The 21,400-nt window shown below is 43.4% G+C and overlaps 1 protein-coding gene across 1 annotated transcript in view; it reads right to left on the minus strand.

The window, feature by feature from the left end:
• ULK4 (unc-51 like kinase 4) overlaps positions 1 to 21,400 on the minus strand; it is a 311,468-nt gene that overhangs the window by 264,902 nt on the left and 25,166 nt on the right. The window contains exons 15-17 of the mRNA XM_090284953.1: positions 19,806 to 19,987; positions 18,901 to 18,947; positions 15,584 to 15,662 (exon numbers count right to left, since the gene is read on the minus strand). Of these exons, the coding sequence (XP_090141079.1) occupies positions 15,584 to 15,662; positions 18,901 to 18,947; positions 19,806 to 19,987 (308 nt within the window). The remainder of the gene's footprint in view (positions 1 to 15,583; positions 15,663 to 18,900; positions 18,948 to 19,805; positions 19,988 to 21,400) is intronic.

The raw sequence follows: 21,400 nt of genomic DNA on the forward strand, positions 1-21,400 counted from the left end.
ATTCTGGCTGGGAGAGACAGTCATTCCTAAAGCCAGCCAAGTCTTGCAGATGGTGATGGACCCACCCAAGAGCACATCTTTGATAGGCTAATTAACCAGTCCAAGCCACACCTCCTCTATCTGGCCTTTATGCCCTGGGAGGCAATAGTCCTCTGCCTTAATCACCCCAGGGCCAGTTGTCATGCAACTAGACTATCTCTATAACCCAAAAACCTATCACAATCTTTCAAACTAGCCAGTCCTAAGCTGTTCACCTGCCCTGCCTTGCCTTTCCCAATGAAACCCCAACAAAGGCCATGACCTAAGTCCTGCCTGGGCTCCAGGCTTCTGCATCCTGACCACCTGGCTGTTTCTCCATGCGGCCCTGAATAGCATCCCCTGCCTGTCTCTAGGCCGTGTGAGTATAATAAACTTTGTTTTCCTGAGCCACTGTCTCCTCTAGTGGCCACACCTGACTCACCATCTCATCAACAAATACAAAACAACACCGTAAAAATGTCAATTTTCCCCAATGTGATAGGTACGGTTTAACACAATTCCTATCGAAATCCCAGAAGGAATTTTTTGTAGACATTGACAAGATTATTCTAAAATTTATGTGGAAAGGCAAAAGAAGTAAAAGAGCCAAAACAATTTCAGAAAAGAAGAATCAAGCAATAGAAATCATTCGACCTTGCTTCAAAATTAATACAGCTACGGTAATCAAGACTACAAGGCATTGTCAGAGAGACAGACCCGTTGACCAAAGGAACAGAACAGAGAATCGAGAAATAGCTGCACACAAGTAGGGCCCACTGACTTCTGACAAAGGTGCAAAGGCCATTCAATGGGGCAAAGTCAGTCTTTGCAACAAACGGTGCCCGAGCGGCTGGTTAGACAAAGGAAAAACAAAAAGAAAGCCCTCGACCTAAGTCTGAAGCTTGACACAAAACAGTAACTCAAAATGGATCACAAACTTACATGTAAAACATTAAACTATAAAGGTAGGGGAAAATAATACAGGATTAAAGCCTTCAGAATCTGGGCCTAGGAAAAGCGTAGACTTGCCACCAAAAGCGTAAGACGCTGCGCCAGAGGATACAGAGCTGGCAGGTAAGCCCATGAATACCGTGACCAACCAGGGAAATGCACGTTGAAACCGGGAGGTGACACTGCTACACACCTACCAGAGTGGCAGAAATAAAAAACAGTGACAACCCCCGATGCTGCTGAGGATGGAAAGAAACAATCACTCACACATTGCCGGTGGAGATGAAATGATACCACAACAGAAAATAAGTTGGTCAGTTTCTTAAAAAAAAAAAAAAAAAAAAAAAACTCCACTGAAATGCAATTATCATAGGACCCATTCAACTGCACCCCTGAGCATTTATCCCAGAGAAATGAATACTTTCACCAACCAAAAAAAAAAAAAAAAATTAAAACAACAACAACAACAGAACATCAAGGTTTATAGGCGCTTTATTCTCACTTGTCAAAACTGGAAAAGACTCAGATGTCTTTCAGCGGGTAAATGGCTCAACTGTGCCACGGATGACTACCGCATAATAAAAAGGAACGCGCTACTGAGACATACGACAACCTGGATGTAGCTACAGAGAACCATGCTAAACAGGAAAAAGCCAACCCCCAAAGGTCACAGACCACATGACTCTGTATATGCAGCGTTCTCCAAGTGACAGAAGTATACAAACGGAAAACAGCCTCACGGTCGCCAGGGGCTCGCGGACAGGGAGGACTCGCAAGAGAGGGAAGTGAGCGTGGTTACAAAGGGCAGCAGGAGGAACCCTCGGGGTCTTGAAACTGTGCCTGAGCTGTTTGGACGTCAGTGTCCTGGTTGTGGTATTGTACTACGGTTCCCCAAGGTGTTACCTGTGCGGACACCTGGGTGAAGCGTGCGCAGTATCTCTCTGTATTATTTCTTACAACCTCATATGAAACTTTTTTATAATTATATCAATCTTTAACTGATATAATTAATTATATTAATCTTTAATTATAATTATGTCAAAATAAAAGGTTTGTTGTTTTGTTTTGAAGTCAACCTCACACGAAATTCAGAGCCCACACCCTGCTTTCGGCTTCACAGTTAGTGACACGCATTCATAGCGTCTCTCCATTCTATCATCCACCGGCATTCTGTGTCAGTAAGCGTCCCTGGAAATTAAAAACAGCTAATGCTGCCGATCCTGGAAGAGATAAAACCGTCGGAACTGCCTGCCTGCAGCGCCGCAGGAGCTGCTGTGGAGCACAGAGTCGTGTAGACAGACACACATCATATCGTCTATGCTGGTCACGCCCCAGCAACCTGCCACCCCCCTGCGGAAGTTACCTTCGGAGAGCGTTAAACGGTACGCAGCAGAGACGTGACCCCGCAGTGTTAGGTGTATAGATTTCCCACTTGTTACTTTAAAGCTTTAAAGAAATATGAATGTTAAAAAGGAAAACCATAGGAATCATAAGCAAACACACCGCCCGTGCGGGTGGGTGGGCGGGGCAGTGGGACGAGTCCCGGGCGGCCGGCTGAAAGTAGAAAGGATGTACGCACCCCTGCGTCAGTTTTCCATCCTCGCTCCCCTGCCCCAGGACACCCGAAAGCCCGTGCCGGACGCACATGCCACGGAGGGCAGGAGCAGCCTGGCACGCTGAGGCAGACCTCGCGCTGCTGGAACCGGCGGGGCACACGGGAATGCCACACAGAGGCCGTGGCCAACTGCGGTGGCAGAATCAGCACAGACCCCTGGGCCTTTGGAGTAAGGCCTTGTCCTGCCCTCTGCCAACAACTACTGTCCACGCGAAAAGCAGCCCCTGGCTTGTGGCTGGGCACCAGAGGAGATGCATTCTGGACCCAGGAATACCACGGGACCTGAGCTGCTCATCACGCACTGCATGTTACCACAACACTGGTCACGCACAGTAGCATTTCATCTTAAAATGGAAATGGTATGTGCAGGTCCAGGGCAAGCAAACTCGCTCCATGTATAGAGGGCTCACTCTCCCATGGTGTCTGCTCCCTCTGCTCAGCTGCCTCTCCCTCCTCAACCCACACCCATGACTTGCTTGGGAGTTCAGGAAGCACGGACCCGGCTCACACAGGGGTCTGCACGGCACGTCAGCACCAGCAGGAAGTGGATGGCCACTGGATGGCCACCTCACTGCCACCCCACCCAAAGGTGGCCCACAAGACACTGGTGAAAGGAGATCCATCTATAACAGAGAGATGGACTAAGGGATGAATCTATATCAACTCAAAGGCAGTAGCTAATAGGCTAGCCAGGGGGTCAGAAACTTAAAAAGAGCAGAATTGTACTTTAAAAAAAAAAAGTGTTGGGGAAAGACAAACACCATATGGTCTCACCTTCAAGAGGAGCCTAATGAACGAAACAAACAAAGGAGCAAAATAGAACCAGAGGCATGGAAACAAGGAACAGATTGACTGTGACCAGAGGGGAGAGGGGAGTGGGAGAAGGAGGGGGGGGAAAGAAGGAGAAGGGTCTGTCTAGTCAAGGAACATGTCTAAATGACCCATGGACAACAGGGTGGGGATTGGCTCTGGGTGGGGGGATGGGCGAGGCTGGGGAGAGCAATGGGGAAAAAATTGGGACAACTGTAAAAAAAGAACAACAATTAAAAAAAAGGCAAACGGGGGAGACGTATAGACAGAGCGCCTGAAGTGAGACCAGAACGTGAAGACATCCATAACCCACCCACATCAGTGCCCACCAGAGGGCAGGGCAGCAACAGTGAGCTGGAAGAGCAGAACCACTGGGGGGGGGGGGGGGGTGCCCATCAACATCTTCACCAGCCAGCCTGGGCCTTGCTCGGTGAGACCCTGGACAAGCAACGCAGCATGAAGGCAGCGACAGAGGCTACCCACGGGCTCAACGAGAGGGACGTCCGCTCACCAAGGCCGACGCGGTTGCTGCCACTGCTGAGTGCCTCACCTGCCATGAACCTGGGCCTACTAGGCCTTGATGGAGCTCTGTTTCCTGGAGGGCCCAGGTGGCCCTACGGTGGCATGTTGGCTGTCCTTTAACCCTATGGTCACAGAGGGCACATGTTGCCCGCATAGGAACACATGCCTGTTCCAGGTCTGGAGTAGCCATGCCTGCTTCCCGTACTGTGCTGACGCCAGAGTCCACGGCACAGCCCCTTTCAATCAGCCTCCCAAGAGCAGCTCCTTCTGGGCTCCAGGAACGACACCCACCCCACCTTCCTCCTTCTCTTTGGGCCCAGAGGTAAGAACGACTCCGCTATTACTAACCCGGGGTAACAGCTCTGGCCTTTGTAGTTAGTTAGTCGTCGCTTTGAACACAAACCATCACTGAATTATCCCAATTTGCATATACCACATGTTAGGGGCTGTGACTTAACATAATCCCCTTCGAAAAGCTTCATCTTCCAGTCTTCCCGTAAGGGCTTGCGAAAGCCAGTGATGCTGGAAACGACAGCGTCCACCAATATCCTTCTTGGAACCGGGTACTGGAGCACGAACATGATACACTTGGACCAACAAATAAGCCAGAAGGTTTCCTTGTGAACAGCAGCCTCTTCAACTTTCACAAACTATTAGCTTGATAGTTTTTTTTGAGGGGGGGGGGCGGGACGGCTGTTGCTCAAATTTAAAAAAAAGAAAAGAAAGAAACTGTTGGAATTGCCAGGGACAACGGCTTCGTGTCACTTCGGTCTCAGAGAAGGAGCCTCTGAATTCCGCGTCTTGAATCCCCATCAGGCAGTGACGTTCATCACGGCCACTGTGTGGCGGTGGCCGAGGGACAGCAGTACAAAGGGAAGCGCCAGCAGTCTGCACAGGCCTCCGTCTGGAACCTGCCTACAGCGACGAGAGCAGTACAGCGCTGTTCCAACACGTGCCCTTCCGCCCGCGCACGGCGCTGCAGTCAGGCCCCTTAGCAGCTCCGCTGGCCAGAGATCCGCCCCACTTCCCACCCTCCTCTCCTTCCCTCCGGCGACCACGAACCAGACCTGACAGCGATGGAAGGGGAGGCTGTCTCGGGCCGAGGAAACCAAGCCAGACACGCCTGCCAGGGACCTCCACCCTCTTCCGGCACGTCCTCCCTTCTGTGTCTAATGGAAGCATCTACTAGTGGGGATTTTACGATATATCGTGGGTGAAATGACATTTCTACTTGGGAATGGAACACAGTTATGCCCACTACACACACGTTCTCTTAGCAAACCAAGTTACCACTGTGCTTTATTAAAACGGAGTCTTTTGGATGTTGGAATCTGTAAAAGTTACGGCCCAAGGAACAAAACCCCAATACTGCGGTTTTGAGGTTGCTCCATATAACTGCTATGATTTACTTGTTACTCTATGCTTAATAGAGTAGTCGCGTCTTCAACACCCCTCAAATAACAGAAATACAAAGGAAGCTCATTTTAAATTGCATTTTTCTGCTTCAGGGATCCGCGCTGATTAGTTGCGTTTTGTGCAATTCTTTCCATCACCAACTCTCTTTCCATGTTGCTTCCGTCGCATAGAAAATTAAATGTGATGTTTTGCTAGGTTACCAAGGGTTACTAAATTAGATCACTCACAGTCCTATATGAGCCCCACAACGGCTGCTCTAAAATATAAGAAAAGTACATTCACCGCTCAGGTAAAATGAGCATTAAAATTAGCCAAAACAAAAAAAAACACTGAAGCTAAAAATTGTTCTATAAGCTGTCAGGTAAGAAATTAAATGAATTCTATCATTATAAGAAACGAGGAAGCACGCCTTGTAAGAATCCTTTGATGTGAGATGTTTCATTTGCATGCAGAAGTGATTCAGACGCGGCAGTTCCCTAAACGCATCCGCTTCTGCACCACGGCTTAATGGAGCGAATCCAGCACGTTTCCCTTCGTTCTACACCAGGGCCTGAGGACTATTCAACTCCTGTTTCACTATTTTCAACCAATGTCTCTCTCACGCTGTCCAAAATAGAACCGAAATGAGAGGCCCGGTTGGCAGCAAGCTACAAGGGCAGTCACAAAAACTAGCAACGTGGAGGGTTATGAATGACACCAGTCTCAGCTCAGGGCTACAAACAAGCCAGAAATGGTCACAGCATCTGACAGGAAAGGCGGCACCTTCCAGCATCTCAATACAGAACCCCTGGGGAGACCGCACCGAGGCAGCAGTGGGCACAAAACATGGTGGGGGGGCTGCGTCATCACTACGGGAAGGGGGGAGTATCAACTCAACAGGCGGAGGTCGTCCTTTCAGGAAAGCATCTAGCGCCGTTTTCACAAACTGCCATCAACAAGGAGACAGAAAAGCATTGGCAGAAACGTGGTTGGCTAATTTATTAACCGCTCCTCCCACTGGCCACACTTTCCCGAGCTGCGACGCACACGCCAGCACACACGAGGCTGTTGCTAACTGCGTCCTTAGGAGGGGCCCACTGGAAACAGCACTGGATCCGACAGAGAGAGATCATTTCCTCTGAGATTCTGGTGGCCAATCTGTCCCTCCGCGCTTCCTGTTGTCCTGTCGAGCAACATGCGATCTCAACTCCAACTCAAAGTGTGTTCGGAAGCAAGACGGGGATGGTGTCCTCACTCCTGTGGACACTCCCAAACATTGCCTTGCCGAAGGCCCAGTGATCTGGGGTCTCACGCATCATAGGCGCCGGCTCCGTCCTCCTCAGTGCCCCCCGACGACCTCCTGCTCACGCTTCCTGCCCGCCGAGGACACAGCTCCTTGCTCCCCGCCTTCCTTGTCACGTGTACTCCTGTCCTCACCTTCAGCGAAGCAGACATGCGTGAGGAGGACACACCGGCAGCGTGACCACACGGTCCTTTAATCGCATCACTCGGTTCCTTGACCTGTCCCCCTACCCCAACTCAGCCACCCACCCCACAGACACGGGAGCCCTGCCAGTGTCTGCAGTGCCTGTCAAGGTCAAACCCTCTCTAACCTCCACTCACATCTTTTCGGGATCCTTAGTCAAAGCCCTTCGGCAATACTTTCTTAAACTCAACAAGACCATCCAAGTCAATGAGTCTGCCGCCCTCTCCCCCCACACAGACTGAATTCTGGGTGTAAGATGCAAAACCACAGGGCCACGTGGTAGAGGGTCTGGAAGTAGCTGCTCGCCCCCTCCAACAGGCTCAGCCCGTCCCTGGATTGAAACCCAAGCACCTTCTGGAGACCATCACACAACGAGGCGAATTGGTTTCTTTCACCTTAAATTTTCAATCACAAACTTGGTTTCTCTGCAACCCTATTCTTTTTCCCCAATGAGCCGGCTTCCCGTTCTCTGCAATGGCAGCTTCAGATCTCCTCCTCTACCTCAGATCCCCTGGGCACGCATTCCCCTCTTTCTGATGGTGACCGTGAGGAACTCCCCCAGCAGAAGCCATTAGATACAAGGCCCCTCAGCCTCCCAGCACCAAACCTTACCCCCAACTCCATCAACCTCGCAGATGAAGGGTCCCTCCTCTGACCTAAGGCCAGTTACCCTGGGTCACCCCTTCTACCCATTAGGTACCTTCACTAGCCCCAGTCTAGCCTCTATCTCCAATGCCTCCCTCTGGAGTGACTCTTTCTAAGTGGCACTTAAATGTCCTCACATGCATTGCCAACCCCCCTTATCTAGATACATATTCACCTGCTTCCCACTCCGATCTGATTTCGACAGCCCATGACTTACTAAAAACATTCACTTTACTAAATCCAATTGAAACTCCCGTTTTCAACTTAACCTCTCAGAAAAAAAAAGAAAAAAAGAAAAAGAAAAAAAAATTCCTCCTTCATAGCCCAGAATCCTCTCTTCATTCCACTAAAGCAACTCTCCTGGGTTTTGTTCCACCTCGCCACTGTTCCTTCTTAGTCTCCTTTATGATGACATCCTCTTTCTCTTTGAATATCCTCAGTCCCTGATAAAGGTCATGCAGACAGAGGTAACACCTGTTTTGCTCATCATTCTACCTCCGGTGCCTATCCCATTACTTGGGTCAAAGAAAATGCTCATTAAATATTTGTTGACTAGATGCAAGAAGATAAATAAATAAACCTTGAGCCATACCTCACGCCCTCTACAAAATGAACTCACAAGGAATTGTCAGCCTAAATATAAAACCTAAAACTACAAGAATCTTAGAAAGAAACAAAGGAGAAAATTTTTGTGACCTTGGGTTAGATATAGGGTTTTTTTTTTTTTTTAAGATATCACATCAAAAGCATGATCCCTAAAAGAAAAAATTGATACCTTGGATTATATCTAAATTGAAAATTTTGCTTTTAGATGACACTATAAAGAGAAGAAAACAACAAGCCACAGACTGGGAGAAACTATTGTAAACCATATATCCAATAAAGGACTTACAGCCTGAATATATATATTTTTAAAAAACTCTCAGATATACGTAAGTACTTAGATAGCTGAATAGTGGTAGGTAAGTAGGTAGCTAGGCAGGTAGGTAGGAAGGCAGGCAATACTCAAAGCTCAGTAAGAAGAAAACAAACCATTCTAAGGCACCACAGAGATGACAAATTCCCCAGACTGAGCTGCTCCGTACCATCCAGTCTCATCTCTCCCATCCATGTTTGCCAATTGCAAAGTGAGCTGGATTTTCACTAGATCATGAGACCTCTACTAAGCTACATGGTCTGTGTTGAACTTTCTCATAAAGCTAAGTAAACCTAATGTTGAGTGAATGTAAATATAAATAAGCAAAACACACATTAATGTACACACTACTACACATGTGTATATATACATACGGGGGTTGAATTCACCAGTGAAGTCATCTAAGCTCAGAGCTGGATTTTTTTTTGGGGGGGGGGGCTAATAATGTATTAACAGACACAGGGCTCTCCAGATCTTTCTGTCTTCTTTGATCAGTTCTGGAAAGTTGGGTCATTTCACTTAAGATAGCAAATATGTAGGCATAAAGTTATTCAAATTATCCCCTTAGTACCTTGCAATGGATGTTAGATTTACACCTCTATTTCCCTTTTAGTCTTGAAATTGGACGTTTTTCTTTTCTTTTCTTTTCCTTTTGATCAATCTGGGTAGAAACTTAATAATTCTACGTTAGCCAAGATGAACTGTTGATTTCACTGGTTTTTATTCACTGTTACTCTTCTAGTTCATGGATCTTAGCTCTTATTTTTTTATTATCTCCTTTATTTTAATTGCACTGAATTTAATTTGCTCTTTTTCGAGCTTTACCTGAAACTCAAAACAGTCTTCATTTCTAATACAGTAGTTCTCAAGAGTTATGGTCTCTAAAGCAGCGGCATAAAAAATCACCTAGAAACTTGATGAGAAATACAAATTCCTATGCCCCGCTCCAGACCTACTGAATGAGAAACTTAGGGGGTGAGGTCCGACAATCTGCGTTTTAACAAACCTTCCAGGTTAATTCAGATGCACACGGGGGTTTTCAGAACTTGCTGCCCTAATATGAGCATTTCAAGCTGTGGATTATTTTCTTCTTACTCTCACTTAAGTTTAAAACACTATCGCAGTCCTCTGAGATCCTTCACTGACACACGAGTCACTCAGAAGTATTTTGCTTGATTTCCAAACATTTAAAAAATTTCCTAGACTTCTCAATTTCCTCGTTATCAATTTCTAATTTAATTTCATTGTGGTCAGAGAATATATCCTAAATTTTTTTTATTTAATTAACCTAACTAAATTTCTTTTAACCCTTTGTTATTAAGATATGTGTTGTGGACAAAAATATGGTTTTAGTGAATATTCAGTGCGCATTTAAAATGAATGTGTTTTCCGGTGGTTGGAATTAGTGTTCTGTAAAGGACAATTACTTCTATTTCATTCATATCATTTGAATCTTATATGTTCTGACTTTCTGTCTGCTTGTTTAAAAAATATCCAACAATAATAATGGATTTGCCGACTCTTCCTTTTTGTCTGTCAATTTCTCCGTCATCCATTTTAGCGTGCTGTTGGGACGTACCACTTAAGGACTGCTGGTTGGTGCAGGTGACCCTTGAATACATGGGTTTGAATTGTGTGGGACCACTTACACGTGGAGTGTTTTTTCAATAAATACTGCAAATGTATTTCCTCTTATGATTTTCTTCATAACACTTTTTTCTAGCTTACTTGATTGTAGTAAGAAGACACTACATATAAAAAACACTAATATATGTTAATCAACTCTTTATGTTACTGGTGAGGCTTCTTGTCAACACAGGCTATTACTAGTAACGTTTTGGGGGAGTCAAAAGCTATACATGCTGCTAGGCCTTCAACAGCATGGTGGATTGGTACCTCCAAGCTCTGTACTGTTCAAGGGTAAACTGTACGTTCTAATAAATTAAAACTTTCGTTATAAAATGGTGTCTTCATTTCTCATAATACTCCCTTAATGCCTTAGTAATACAAACTTTTGTATTATTAGTGTTTCCATGGTATATCTTTTCCCAGGTGTGTCAGCCTATCCTTATATTTGAAGTATGTCTCATGTAAACTGACTATAGCTACGTTTCTCTTTTGCATCCGGTATGACAATCTTTGCCTTCCAACAGAAGTGTTTAAAGCACTGAAATCGAATGCAGTCATTACTGTGGTGAGGTTTAAATCTACCACCTTGCTGTTTGCTTTGTATTTGTCCCATTTGATCTTTCTTCCTTCATTCCCACTATCCTGATTTATTTTGGATTGAGTATTAACTTAGTAATTCATTTTATCTCTCCTATTCACTATTTAGCTACAGCTTAGTTTAATTTTTTATTGGATATGCTTCAGATTACGATAGCATCTGTAAGTAACATAATTCACCTTAAATCAGCATTACACTATTTCATTATACAGTGCAAGAATACATACAACATAATATACACATAAAATATGGAATGAGACTGAAGAAATATTTGATGGGATAATCATTGAAATTATTCCCAAAATTGATGATAGACATCAGCTCACATTTCCAAGAATCTTATTGACTGTCAACCAAGATAGATACAAGTACATATATCACACGCAAACTGCAGAGAACCAAAACTGAAGAGAAAATCTTAAGAGCAAGTAGAGAAACATTGTATATTACCCATCAGGGAACAATTACATGAATGAATGCTGACAGCTTCTCACATAACCAAACTGGACACCCATTCATATTAAAAACAAAGGAAAACTCGGTAGGTACTTATTTAACACAACTTTACACCAAAACCAAATACGAATGAGAATACAGGGTTCTGACAGTTCTCTTTCATTCGTGGAAGGATTTTAAATTTACACTGTTTCAGAAAACAGTTTAGATATTTCTCCAAAGTTAAACACGTGCATACCCTGTAACCTGGCATTGCTAGCTCCTAGGTTCACCCAACAGAAAGCTCATGTAAAATGTATCAAAATGTGTGTGCAAGAATTACTTATAACAACCCAAATGTCCATCACCAGTGGTGTGGTATATTCATTTCATGAAAAGGAACCACAGGTACCTAAGACAGGTAGGATGAATTCCACAGTCACAACATGGAACAACATAGCCACATAGCAAAGAATATGTCATATGACTCCATTCAAAAGCAGGCAAAATAATCACAGTGAATAATCACCTTTAGAGCAAAGGGAGAGAGAGACTAGTGACTGGGGTAGGGCACAGGAGGGCTCCCGGTGTGCTGGCAATGTTCTCTGTTTTCACCCAGTGGCAGTTTCCTGGGTCTTCACTTGGTGACAAGTCACTGAACACGGCATTTATGTTTTATATGCATTTCTGTATATTTGTAACTCTTCAATAAAAAAGCATTAGAATTTTTAAACCAGAATAAAAGCACAGAGTAATCCTTAAATATCTAAAGCAAACTGAAAAAAATATATAATTACATTTCAGATTGGTAACAGAGTTCAAAGTGAAGAATTATTTGAACTAAACTGAAAACTACACATTCTGACTGTATATGTCATCTCGTGCATTATATCCCAAGGACCGAAAATTTTTTTAAGAAGAAGCACACAAATATCTTAAACTGCACTTTGTAGTGTTACTGTTAGTAATAATATTGGTATCATTTTAAAACTACAATTCAAAGAAAATAAGTAATTATGTTAACGTCATTAGCAGCCAAGATTTTCAGCTTATGAGAAGAAAAATAATTTTAAATCAAAATAGTAAAAATTTTAACCTTAAATTTGAATGAAACGTATCAGTATGAATAAACTGTGGTTTTTATTTTTAAGAAATAATATTCAGCCCTTGAAAAGGTCTAAAACAAATGACAATCCCAGTAGCAGTAAACACCCCTACCCAGCCTGTGTTCTCTAAGTACCATTTCCAACTAAAGTAAACAAGGCTCCTCACAGAATCAATTTCAGAACTAAGGCTGACTCTTCCCAAGATGAGTTGACCGAAAGCAAACAAGTCATCGGAGACAGTAACAGGGTCCCGTTGAAAGGGGAAAGGAGCAAACTCAAGAGGGCTTCCATTGCACTGAGCTGGGATACCTTAAACATCAAAAAGACTGATGATTGACTACCACAGACTAAGATATGTAAATATAAATATATAAATCCACAAGTTCTTAATTGAAAAAATAATCTCATTGAACCCTTATCAAGATCACTAAGGCACAAGTCATTATTTTGAAAGTTGGTCTACAAAAGGAAACAATCATTTTTGCTGCTCTGCTAAAGACACTGTATTTTAGGGGAACCAGTTAGGGGATACAGAAAAGTTCTTCTATATGGAAAACTCCCATTTGTAAATGAGAAAGGAATTGTAGAATGAGAAAATTACCATTTTTGCCACCCTAAGGGACTAATGCATCAGAGCAATGACCATGCGTGGATGCCAAAACTCTAACGTAAAGAGGTGATCGGCAAGTTCATAATGACAAGGCTGACAACACCTGAAGCGATGAGCAATTGTAGCATCACTAATAGTGAGGCCGCCAGACGGTGCACGCCTTTCTCTGCAAGGCACCAGGAAATACACAGCACCCACTATGAAGAATTCCTACCTTCCCCCCATAAAACTGAACTTCAAGGTAATCAAGGCTACCTGCCTAACTAACCAGCAGTTCACAGGACACACAGGTGATAAAAGACCATGTTAAAATAACACCAAAAGTTTCGAGTAAAATGTCTGACATTCCAGCTTTGGCTCCAACAAATGACAATTGGTCCTCAATAAGTAAATGGCACTAAAAAAATAATAGGGAAATGCTTGAAATTAAGAGACTTAAGAGTCACATTTAAATGCAACAGAGGACCTTAATTCAATCCTGGCTCAGTGAAAAGGTACAAAATGGCACGTATGGGACCATTAAGAAAATCTGAACACGGACTGGATATGAGATGATATTCAGGATGATTTTGTTGGCTGTGATAATGGCATTGTGGTTATATTCTTTAAAATCCTTTTCTATTAGATACATAGAGTAAAATACGTCTAGAATTTTTTTTTTAAATACTACAGTGAGAGAATGAGGGAGAAGGAGGGAAGAGAGAGGGAGGAGAGGGGAAGGAGGGAGGGCAAGAGATAAGAAGACAGACAACCAAGATTGGCCAAGTGCTATCATTGCTGGAAATGAGTGATAGCTCATTATTCCAGTCTCTCCACTTTTATGTATGTTGAAATTTTCCATAATAAAAACATTTAATGAAGGAGCCAAACTAGAATGTCTGTTAATGTTCTTCCAGTTCTAAACTGTTGAGTTCTATATTCAGTTTCCTCAAATGTATCCACTGCGTGCCTGAGACAACATGTATGTCCCAAAACATCAAAAATATTTATTACACACATGAACCACAGCAATTGCTGGGTGATAAGTGTGTTATCTAGGAGGAAAAGCCTAAGAATCGGGCTATATTTTTCTGTGGAAAAGATGAAAAAGAACTCAATAAATGCTTGTAAATACATACAAGAGGTGATGATCAGCTCTTTTCTGTAGCCACTGAGACAGAGAAGATAAGAGACACTTAAACTACATCTCAAGTAAAGTACAGTCTTCCCCGTCTCTTCTGCCTCTTTGTAACAAATTATACCAACATACTTTCCTACCATTCTTTTAATCATTTATTAAACCTCTCAGCATTGACTGCCTAAAATGTAAATTACCTTACTGCTAAGGCATGGTGGGAAAAAAAAAGATGAATAATAAAATGAGGCTCTATGCCTTTAAAATGTCTATAGGATCTTCAACCACAATTTTTATGGCCCACTAATTAGTAAACCTACTGGAGAAATAGGATGTGTCTCACACTTGAAATTTTATTAATAATTTACTGGAAAATTACCCACGAGTGCCCACCTGAGTTCCACAGAAACCTGGTCTCAAGAGCACTGCACCTTGGGCTCACCAACGGGCTTCCTTGGTTTCTCAAAGCCCCTGAAATCATGGACAAGGTGCTGACTGCGATTTTTTCTGGAGAACCTTTCTTAGCTCTCATTCATCTCAAATGGTACTAATCACCAATGGAATGCAGCTGTGGATACAGCAGAAACTCCAAAAAAATAATAATAAAAGAGCAAAAAAAGAGGGAAAAGATGAAACATGCTACCACATTATCTGCTAAACCTGCTTCTTCCTGAAGTTGAAAGATAGTCTTCAACTTGAGAAACTTTATTTCCAGTGTTTGGGCGACCTCTAGTGGCTGCTGCAATTGCCACAGCCAACTGAATAAAACTGCCATCCAATGGCCCTGTAAACTCCTGGCTGTCCACCAGGCCTTGGTTCACAACATAGTGCGCTTAATCCAGAACAGTTGCCCAGACAGCGCAGTATACACTGTTGTGCTTTGTTTAATGACATAAGTGTGACTTTTCCCAAGTTTCATTTCCAATTAATAAAACATCGGCAAACGTCTGACAGGGAACAGGGCAGGAACGGAGACTCCCAGAGGCTCAGGAATTACCGCCCACCCCTCCTCTCAATGGCAGCGGCATCAGGAACACCCTGTTGATTATGTCACAGCAAGAGGACTTGGGAAATGCTCTGAGGGGTACCCCGGCTGCAGGGGAGGAAGTACTGGCCTAAGAGCATGGGGACAAATGTGGTTCAAGACGTGCCAGGCCAAATGCTCTAGGTGTGGTTGGGGGGGTGGGGAGGGATCAGGCCTCAGGCATGGAGCCGCAGGGAGCAGGGCATCACCCAGGGACACTGACAGGTCCCCGGTGACTGCAGATGCGCGGGGATTCCTACGGCAGTAGAACACTGTCCCCCGTCAGAGTCACGGGGAGTCCCAAGCACAAGGACCCCACAGCAGGTGTGGGCAGCCCCCCAGCGGCTGCCATGGCCAATGGCTCATCTTCCCCAGACTTTGCCACAAGCCACCCCTCAGCCCCAGACCTTCCATGACCTCTGCCTACACACAGCTTTCCCTGATGGATCGGGCCTTATCCAGAATAAGTGAAAAAATGAGTAGAGCCCAGAAACCTGTAACTCTGCCACCCCACCTCTAGTAACAGAGCGCGTTGCCTGTCCCGCTGTATTTAAGGCTAAAGGTCCACTGAGGCTGTCGTTTTGTAACAACTGACACAATTCCATAAAAAGAACTTCGTGAAGGCCAACGAAATCTTAATATTCTGGATGACAAAAGGAAGAACAATCTTCTCTGCCATTCGTAACGTTTCAGTAATAAAAGCAATTACCTCCATAACAGGTGCATTTTCTTGAAGGTCGGCTGTGCGGGAGGCCAGCAAACCGATCAGCCGCGCGACCCTGGCCCGTCTGTAAAGGGAGAGGAAGCGGTCTGTGAACAGGAGTCAGGGACGAAGGAGGCCATCCTGGGACGGTTACGCTGAGCGACTCTGAGCATTAACGTGACACAGCAATGGCACGAGACAGGGCAAGCACGCTCTCCCCACGTACAGAGCCCAGAGAAACGCTCGCGTCCACAGGGAGACCGGCACAAGCAACGCCCTCCGCAGTCCCGTTTGACGGGGTGACAAAAACGGAACACGCGTGCTCTAACCATGAGATGGAAAACAACGTTTTCAAAAGGCTTTAACCAGAGAGAAGGAGGACATAGTAATTAACCCTTTGATTTCTGAGAACAGGGGTGTCTGGCTAAAGGTCTCTGTTCTACTTATTAGTAGCCCAGGCATTTTACATATAAGTAGCAAATAATAGCAGAAGTGTTGAATGTATATAGTGAGGGGGGAAAGTAGCCTTACAGCTGTTCCTATAAAAAATTATAAATAATTAATAAGTAATATAAGAAGAAATTGCATCCTCTTAAAAGGGCCCTCAACGGACTTAGGACTAACGCAGACCCACCCCTCTGGGATTCAGCACCAAGGCAACAGCTGGAAGGGCACCAGTGGCATATGGGGAGAAACTGAGGTACAAGTGGGGAGACAGCTTCCTCCCAGGCAAAAGTCCTGAGGCCAGCGGCACTGTCCCCTCTGCAAGTCTTCCCTTACACAGAGTGACAGAGTGGTAACATGGATGCCCCACCCTGGCGATTACCTAATGCTCCGTCGCATACAACAGGTGCACTAAGACAGGGAGTCAAAGCAGGTCAACCTAATACACAGAAACAAACGCAGGGAGGCTGCTAAAATGAGAAGGCAAAGAAATACGGCCCAAAGGAAAGAACATAGCAAAAATCCAGAAAAAGTACTAAATGAAATGGAGATAAGCAACCTATCAGATGCATAATTCAAAACACTGGTTATCAGGATGCTCCAAGAACTCATTGGGTACCTCAATGCCATAAAAAAGACCCAGGCAGAAATGAAGGTTGCATTAAGTGAAACAAAGAAAAAGCTACAGGAAACCAACAATGGAAAGGATGAGGCCAAGAATCATATCAACAATTTGGAACACAAGGAAGGAAAAAGCATTCAATAAGAACAGCAGGAAGCAAAAAGCTTTCAAAAAAACAATGAGAGGTTTAGGAACCTCTGGGACAACTTTAAACATACCAACATCTGAATCACAGGGTTGCTAGGAGAAGAGGAAGAGCAAGAAATTGAAAACGTATTTGATAAAATAATGAAGGAAAACTTCCCTGATTTGGCAAAGGAAATAGACATACAAGTCCAGGAAGCACAGAGTCACAAACAAGATGGGGCCAAAGAAGACCACACCAAGACACGTCATAATTAAAATGCCAAATGTTAGAGATAAAGAGAGAATCTTAAAAGCAGCAAGAGAAAAGCAGAGTTACCCACGAAGGAGTTCCCATAAGACTGTCAGCTGATTTGTCAAAAGAAACTTTGCAGGCTAGAAGAGACTGGCAAGAAGTATTCAAAGTAATGAAAAGCAAGGCCCTACAACCAAGATTACTCTATCCAGCAAAGCTATCATTTAGAATAGAAGGGCAGATAAAGTGCTTCCCAGACAGGTAAAACTAAAGGAGTTCATAATTCCAAGCCATTATTATATGATGCTAAAGGGAATTATAGAAGAAAAAGAAGATCAAAACGATGTACATTCAAATGGCAATAAATTCACAACTATTAATAACTGAATCCAAATAACAAGCTAAGTAAACAAGCAGAACAGGAATAGAATCATAGATATGAAGACATTTGGAGGGTTAAAAGTTAGGAGGGGAAAGGGGGGAAATCAGGGGGAAAGGCGCAGGGATTAAGAAACACAAATTGGTAATATAAAATAGACAGAGGGATGTTAAGAACAGTATAAGGGAGTAGCCAAAGAACTTATATGTATGACCCATGGACATGAACTAAGGAGGATGGGGACTGCAGGAGGGAAGGGGGGTCCTGGGTGTGGAGGGGGTAAAGGGGAAAAGTTGGGACTACTGTAATAGCATAATCAATAAAATGTATTTTTAAAAAGTCAGCAGGGGGCACCCCATTCAAGGATATAATTTAAGTTTTAGCTGAAGTGTTAGATCTTGTTGGTTTCTTTTTAATGAGAATGCCACAAATCTTCTCAACATTTTACATGTTCATAAATTACCTAAAAATCCTGATTTAATGACAAATTTTACCTTGGGAGAGTAACATTAGAAAATGTGTATGAATAATTATATATATTTTAAAAAGCATCTTGTGAACACTATTGTTTCCCCATATTTTGCCAGCCTGGAATACGAATTGATGTCCTACCACTATCACATTTCATAAAACCCCTTCACCTTCATGTTTTCATGGGCTTCTCCCAACAATAATACGAGATAAGCAGGCTTGATAATAATCACTACCACCTCCACTCCCCTATATATTCTAAGCAGCCACAAAGAACAGGGCACTGTGCAAAGTATTTCATATATTTACCTCATTCAAATTTGAATTATTACTGAAGATCTATTGAGGCAGATACACTCTCTCTACTTTGCAGATGAGGAAACTGAGGCTCAGCAGTTAAAGCAAATTTGTCCGGGGCAGCAGATCTGCGATGCACCCAGGTTGGTCTGAATCCAAAACCTATGCAATTGCATCGTCCCACACAGACTCCTCAGGAAGCTGAGCCCCGGGAAGAGGTCATCAACGGCCCAAGTCTCGTTGGCAGCCAGAGCCCAGAGCCTTCTAACGCTTTGTCTAATGTGCTTTCACCATGGCATGCTGTCCGCAGAAGCAAGTAAACGCCTTCCCATCAACAGCTTATAGATCACAATGCCATCTGACTTTAAATAACATCATAAGGAAGCTATGAACTACATAAGAAAAGATACAGGGGCAAGGGAAACTCCTTAGGAAGCATAACTAAATTAAAGCACAGGATCGAGAATATTCAAAAGAGTAACACTTAATCAATTCTCTAGACATGCTTTATATAATCCTAGAATTATGTTCATAGCATTAGGATAAGGGTTATTTTGAAATCATTTTTCATTTACTGTTGAAAGGCCCGCAGAAATTGCCTATGATTCAGAGTCAACGTTACTTCAGAACTTTTCATGATTAAGTATTTATGTGCTTTTGATAAATATGTTTGCTATAAGTACTTCATAACATAATGAAAAATAAATTATTAAGATATAAATGTTACTTACATATCCCAGTTTGGAGCTATTCGCAAATGCTGGATTAACAATTGGAACTAGGATTAAAAAATGAAGATGTATATTTCATTCATGAAGCCACACAAAGGGACTTCTAAGCTAAAAAATCATACCTGTATACAACTGAAATGGGAATGCTGCACCAAGAAGATGGTTATTTACAAAAATGCAAAAGCATTGAGTATGTGAATAAGATTAAAAACTAAACCCTACTTTCGGTTTCTCATACCATTATGTTTCCTAAATGTGTCCCAACCCTCACCCCTAAACACACTCCAAGTACCAAAAAAGTAACCTTGAAACTATCCTGAAAGCAAATGACTTAAATTTCCAAGCCAGTTCCCAGTGGAGGCCCCACTATGGAAAACACCCCACACCACTCTGCCTTTGTGGGGATGACTTCAGAAGCTCAGCCAAACTCCCCGGCCTCCCTGATGAAGCCAGCGGGTCCGAGAAATAACATTCCCGGGGCAAGTCTTAGGGACTCCATGTCTCCCCTCAGTGTCACGCCGCAAACCTTGGAGGTCACCGGGTGACCCAGTCAAGGAACCTCAACTCCACATGGGCGGCTCATTCCAGAAACTGATGAAAAGACCCCTCTTATGATTTCAGATGAGAAAAATATCATACAATTATGACAAGTTAACATAAAATGCAAGCCAAAGTATTATCAAAAGTAGTTCAAATCACTGTCTACTCAACTGCTTTTAGACCTAAGGATTACACAGATAATTCTGACCAACCTATAATGTTGATAAATCACTTTATCATTGTAATTAAATCAAACTGACATTTTACCACTTGCTTTCATCTCTATAGTTATACATAGATTACATGCAGAAGGCGCCCTGCAGGGGCCGCAAAAGGGGTCTTTACGCCACAAGTCAACCACCTACCAGGGGGGAATGCAGGAGTCTGGAGGCCACGTCCCTGTGACCAGCCACCACGCAAAGGTAGCAGAGGAGGTTCAGCTTGGCGCGGGAGGCCCCCGCGGTCTTGTCGGTGGAGTCGATCTGTGAGCACACTTGTTGCAAAAAGTCATTCCAATCCTGGTCTTTCAGTGACACTAACTTCTCCGCTGACGAGGAAAGAACATATTAGAGGTGGGTCTTGTGAAAAAGGACTCTCGAAAATATGACAAGAGAAACAAAATGGAACATGGAATTTCAATAGCTGAGTACAGAAAAAATCGTGACTTCACAACGTCAACACTAAAAATACTCCAAAGCTGACACTATTTTTATTTACTCTTCTATACTCATATTTTTTTTTCTTCCTGTGGAGGCTTTTTTAACTATGTGCATGAAAAACTATGCTTAAAAAATTTTTTAAAAATAGCAAGTGCCTAAAAAATTATCCTGCCACGGAGAATATAATAAAATTCAAAGTTAAATAAAATGGTATTATGAAAAAACAAGGGTCTGTGTAAATAAAGCAATCTAGCCTTAAAGTATTAGAAAAGTCAATCATTTTCTAGTTGCTAAAAGGTGCCAGGGAAATTGCCATTAAGCAGAGCCAGGTTAGCATGACAGCTGACGTCATCTGGGAGTCCCGCCTCCAAATCCCCACGCAAACAAAAGGCAAAAACTGGGAAGCGGTGCCGTCCAAAGTTAATGCGGCTCAGCGGCTCGCCACCTTTAAACAAAGTAAACTGCACTGCTCACCTCCCAGAGTAACGCGAGGGGAAGGACTATTGTTTTGATAATAATCCTCTAGGTTTCCATAAGTAGTGGTCCTACTTGGCATGGTTTATTGGCATTTGAATACACAGTGATCCCCCACTTATCGCGGGTGTTACGTTCTAGACCCCCTGTGATAGGTGAAAATCCGCGAAGTAGGAACCTTACATTTATTTTAGTATTTATATATATTTTAAGGCTTTATAAACCCTTCCCACACACTTATAAACCGTTCCCAGTCCCTTATTAACCTTCCCCACTCCCTTAACCTTTCCCACAGTTTTATAGACACTACTTATGTTCTTAAACATATTCTACACTCTTAAACCTACGTTAACTTTAATAACATATGTATACAGTTATGCAAAATCCCGCAATATAGCGAAAAAATCTGCGATCAATAAATATAATATATTTTTAAATCCCACGATACAGTGAGGCCGCGGTAAGTGAACCGCGGTATAGAGAGGGACTGCTGTATTTTTTTTTTTTATTTACTTTGATTTGATTTCAAGTCACGGATTCTACTCTAGCTATGATGTAGCTTTTTCAAATATAGTTGAACAGCTTTATCAAACAAAATACATCAAAATATAAGGCATAAAAGAATTTCTGATGTTCCCCCTAACTCAGACTTTCCATGAGGGGAAAGGAAACGGAACACGCTTCCCTGACGTAGCTCCACTCCCACCCGGCCCCCACCGAGGTGAACCATCTGGCCCCATCCTCAGCTGCCCTGCTTCCCGGAGTAAAAATCTCGATGCTTCCTTGTGGTTTCCTGCCCTCCCGCAACCACAGCTGCACCGTCAACA

The sequence above is a fragment of the Furipterus horrens genome, unplaced genomic scaffold, assembly GCF_987537825.1.
Source record: "Furipterus horrens unplaced genomic scaffold, mFurHor1.1.pri manual_scaffold_7, whole genome shotgun sequence".
Lineage (NCBI taxonomy): Eukaryota > Metazoa > Chordata > Mammalia > Chiroptera > Furipteridae > Furipterus > Furipterus horrens.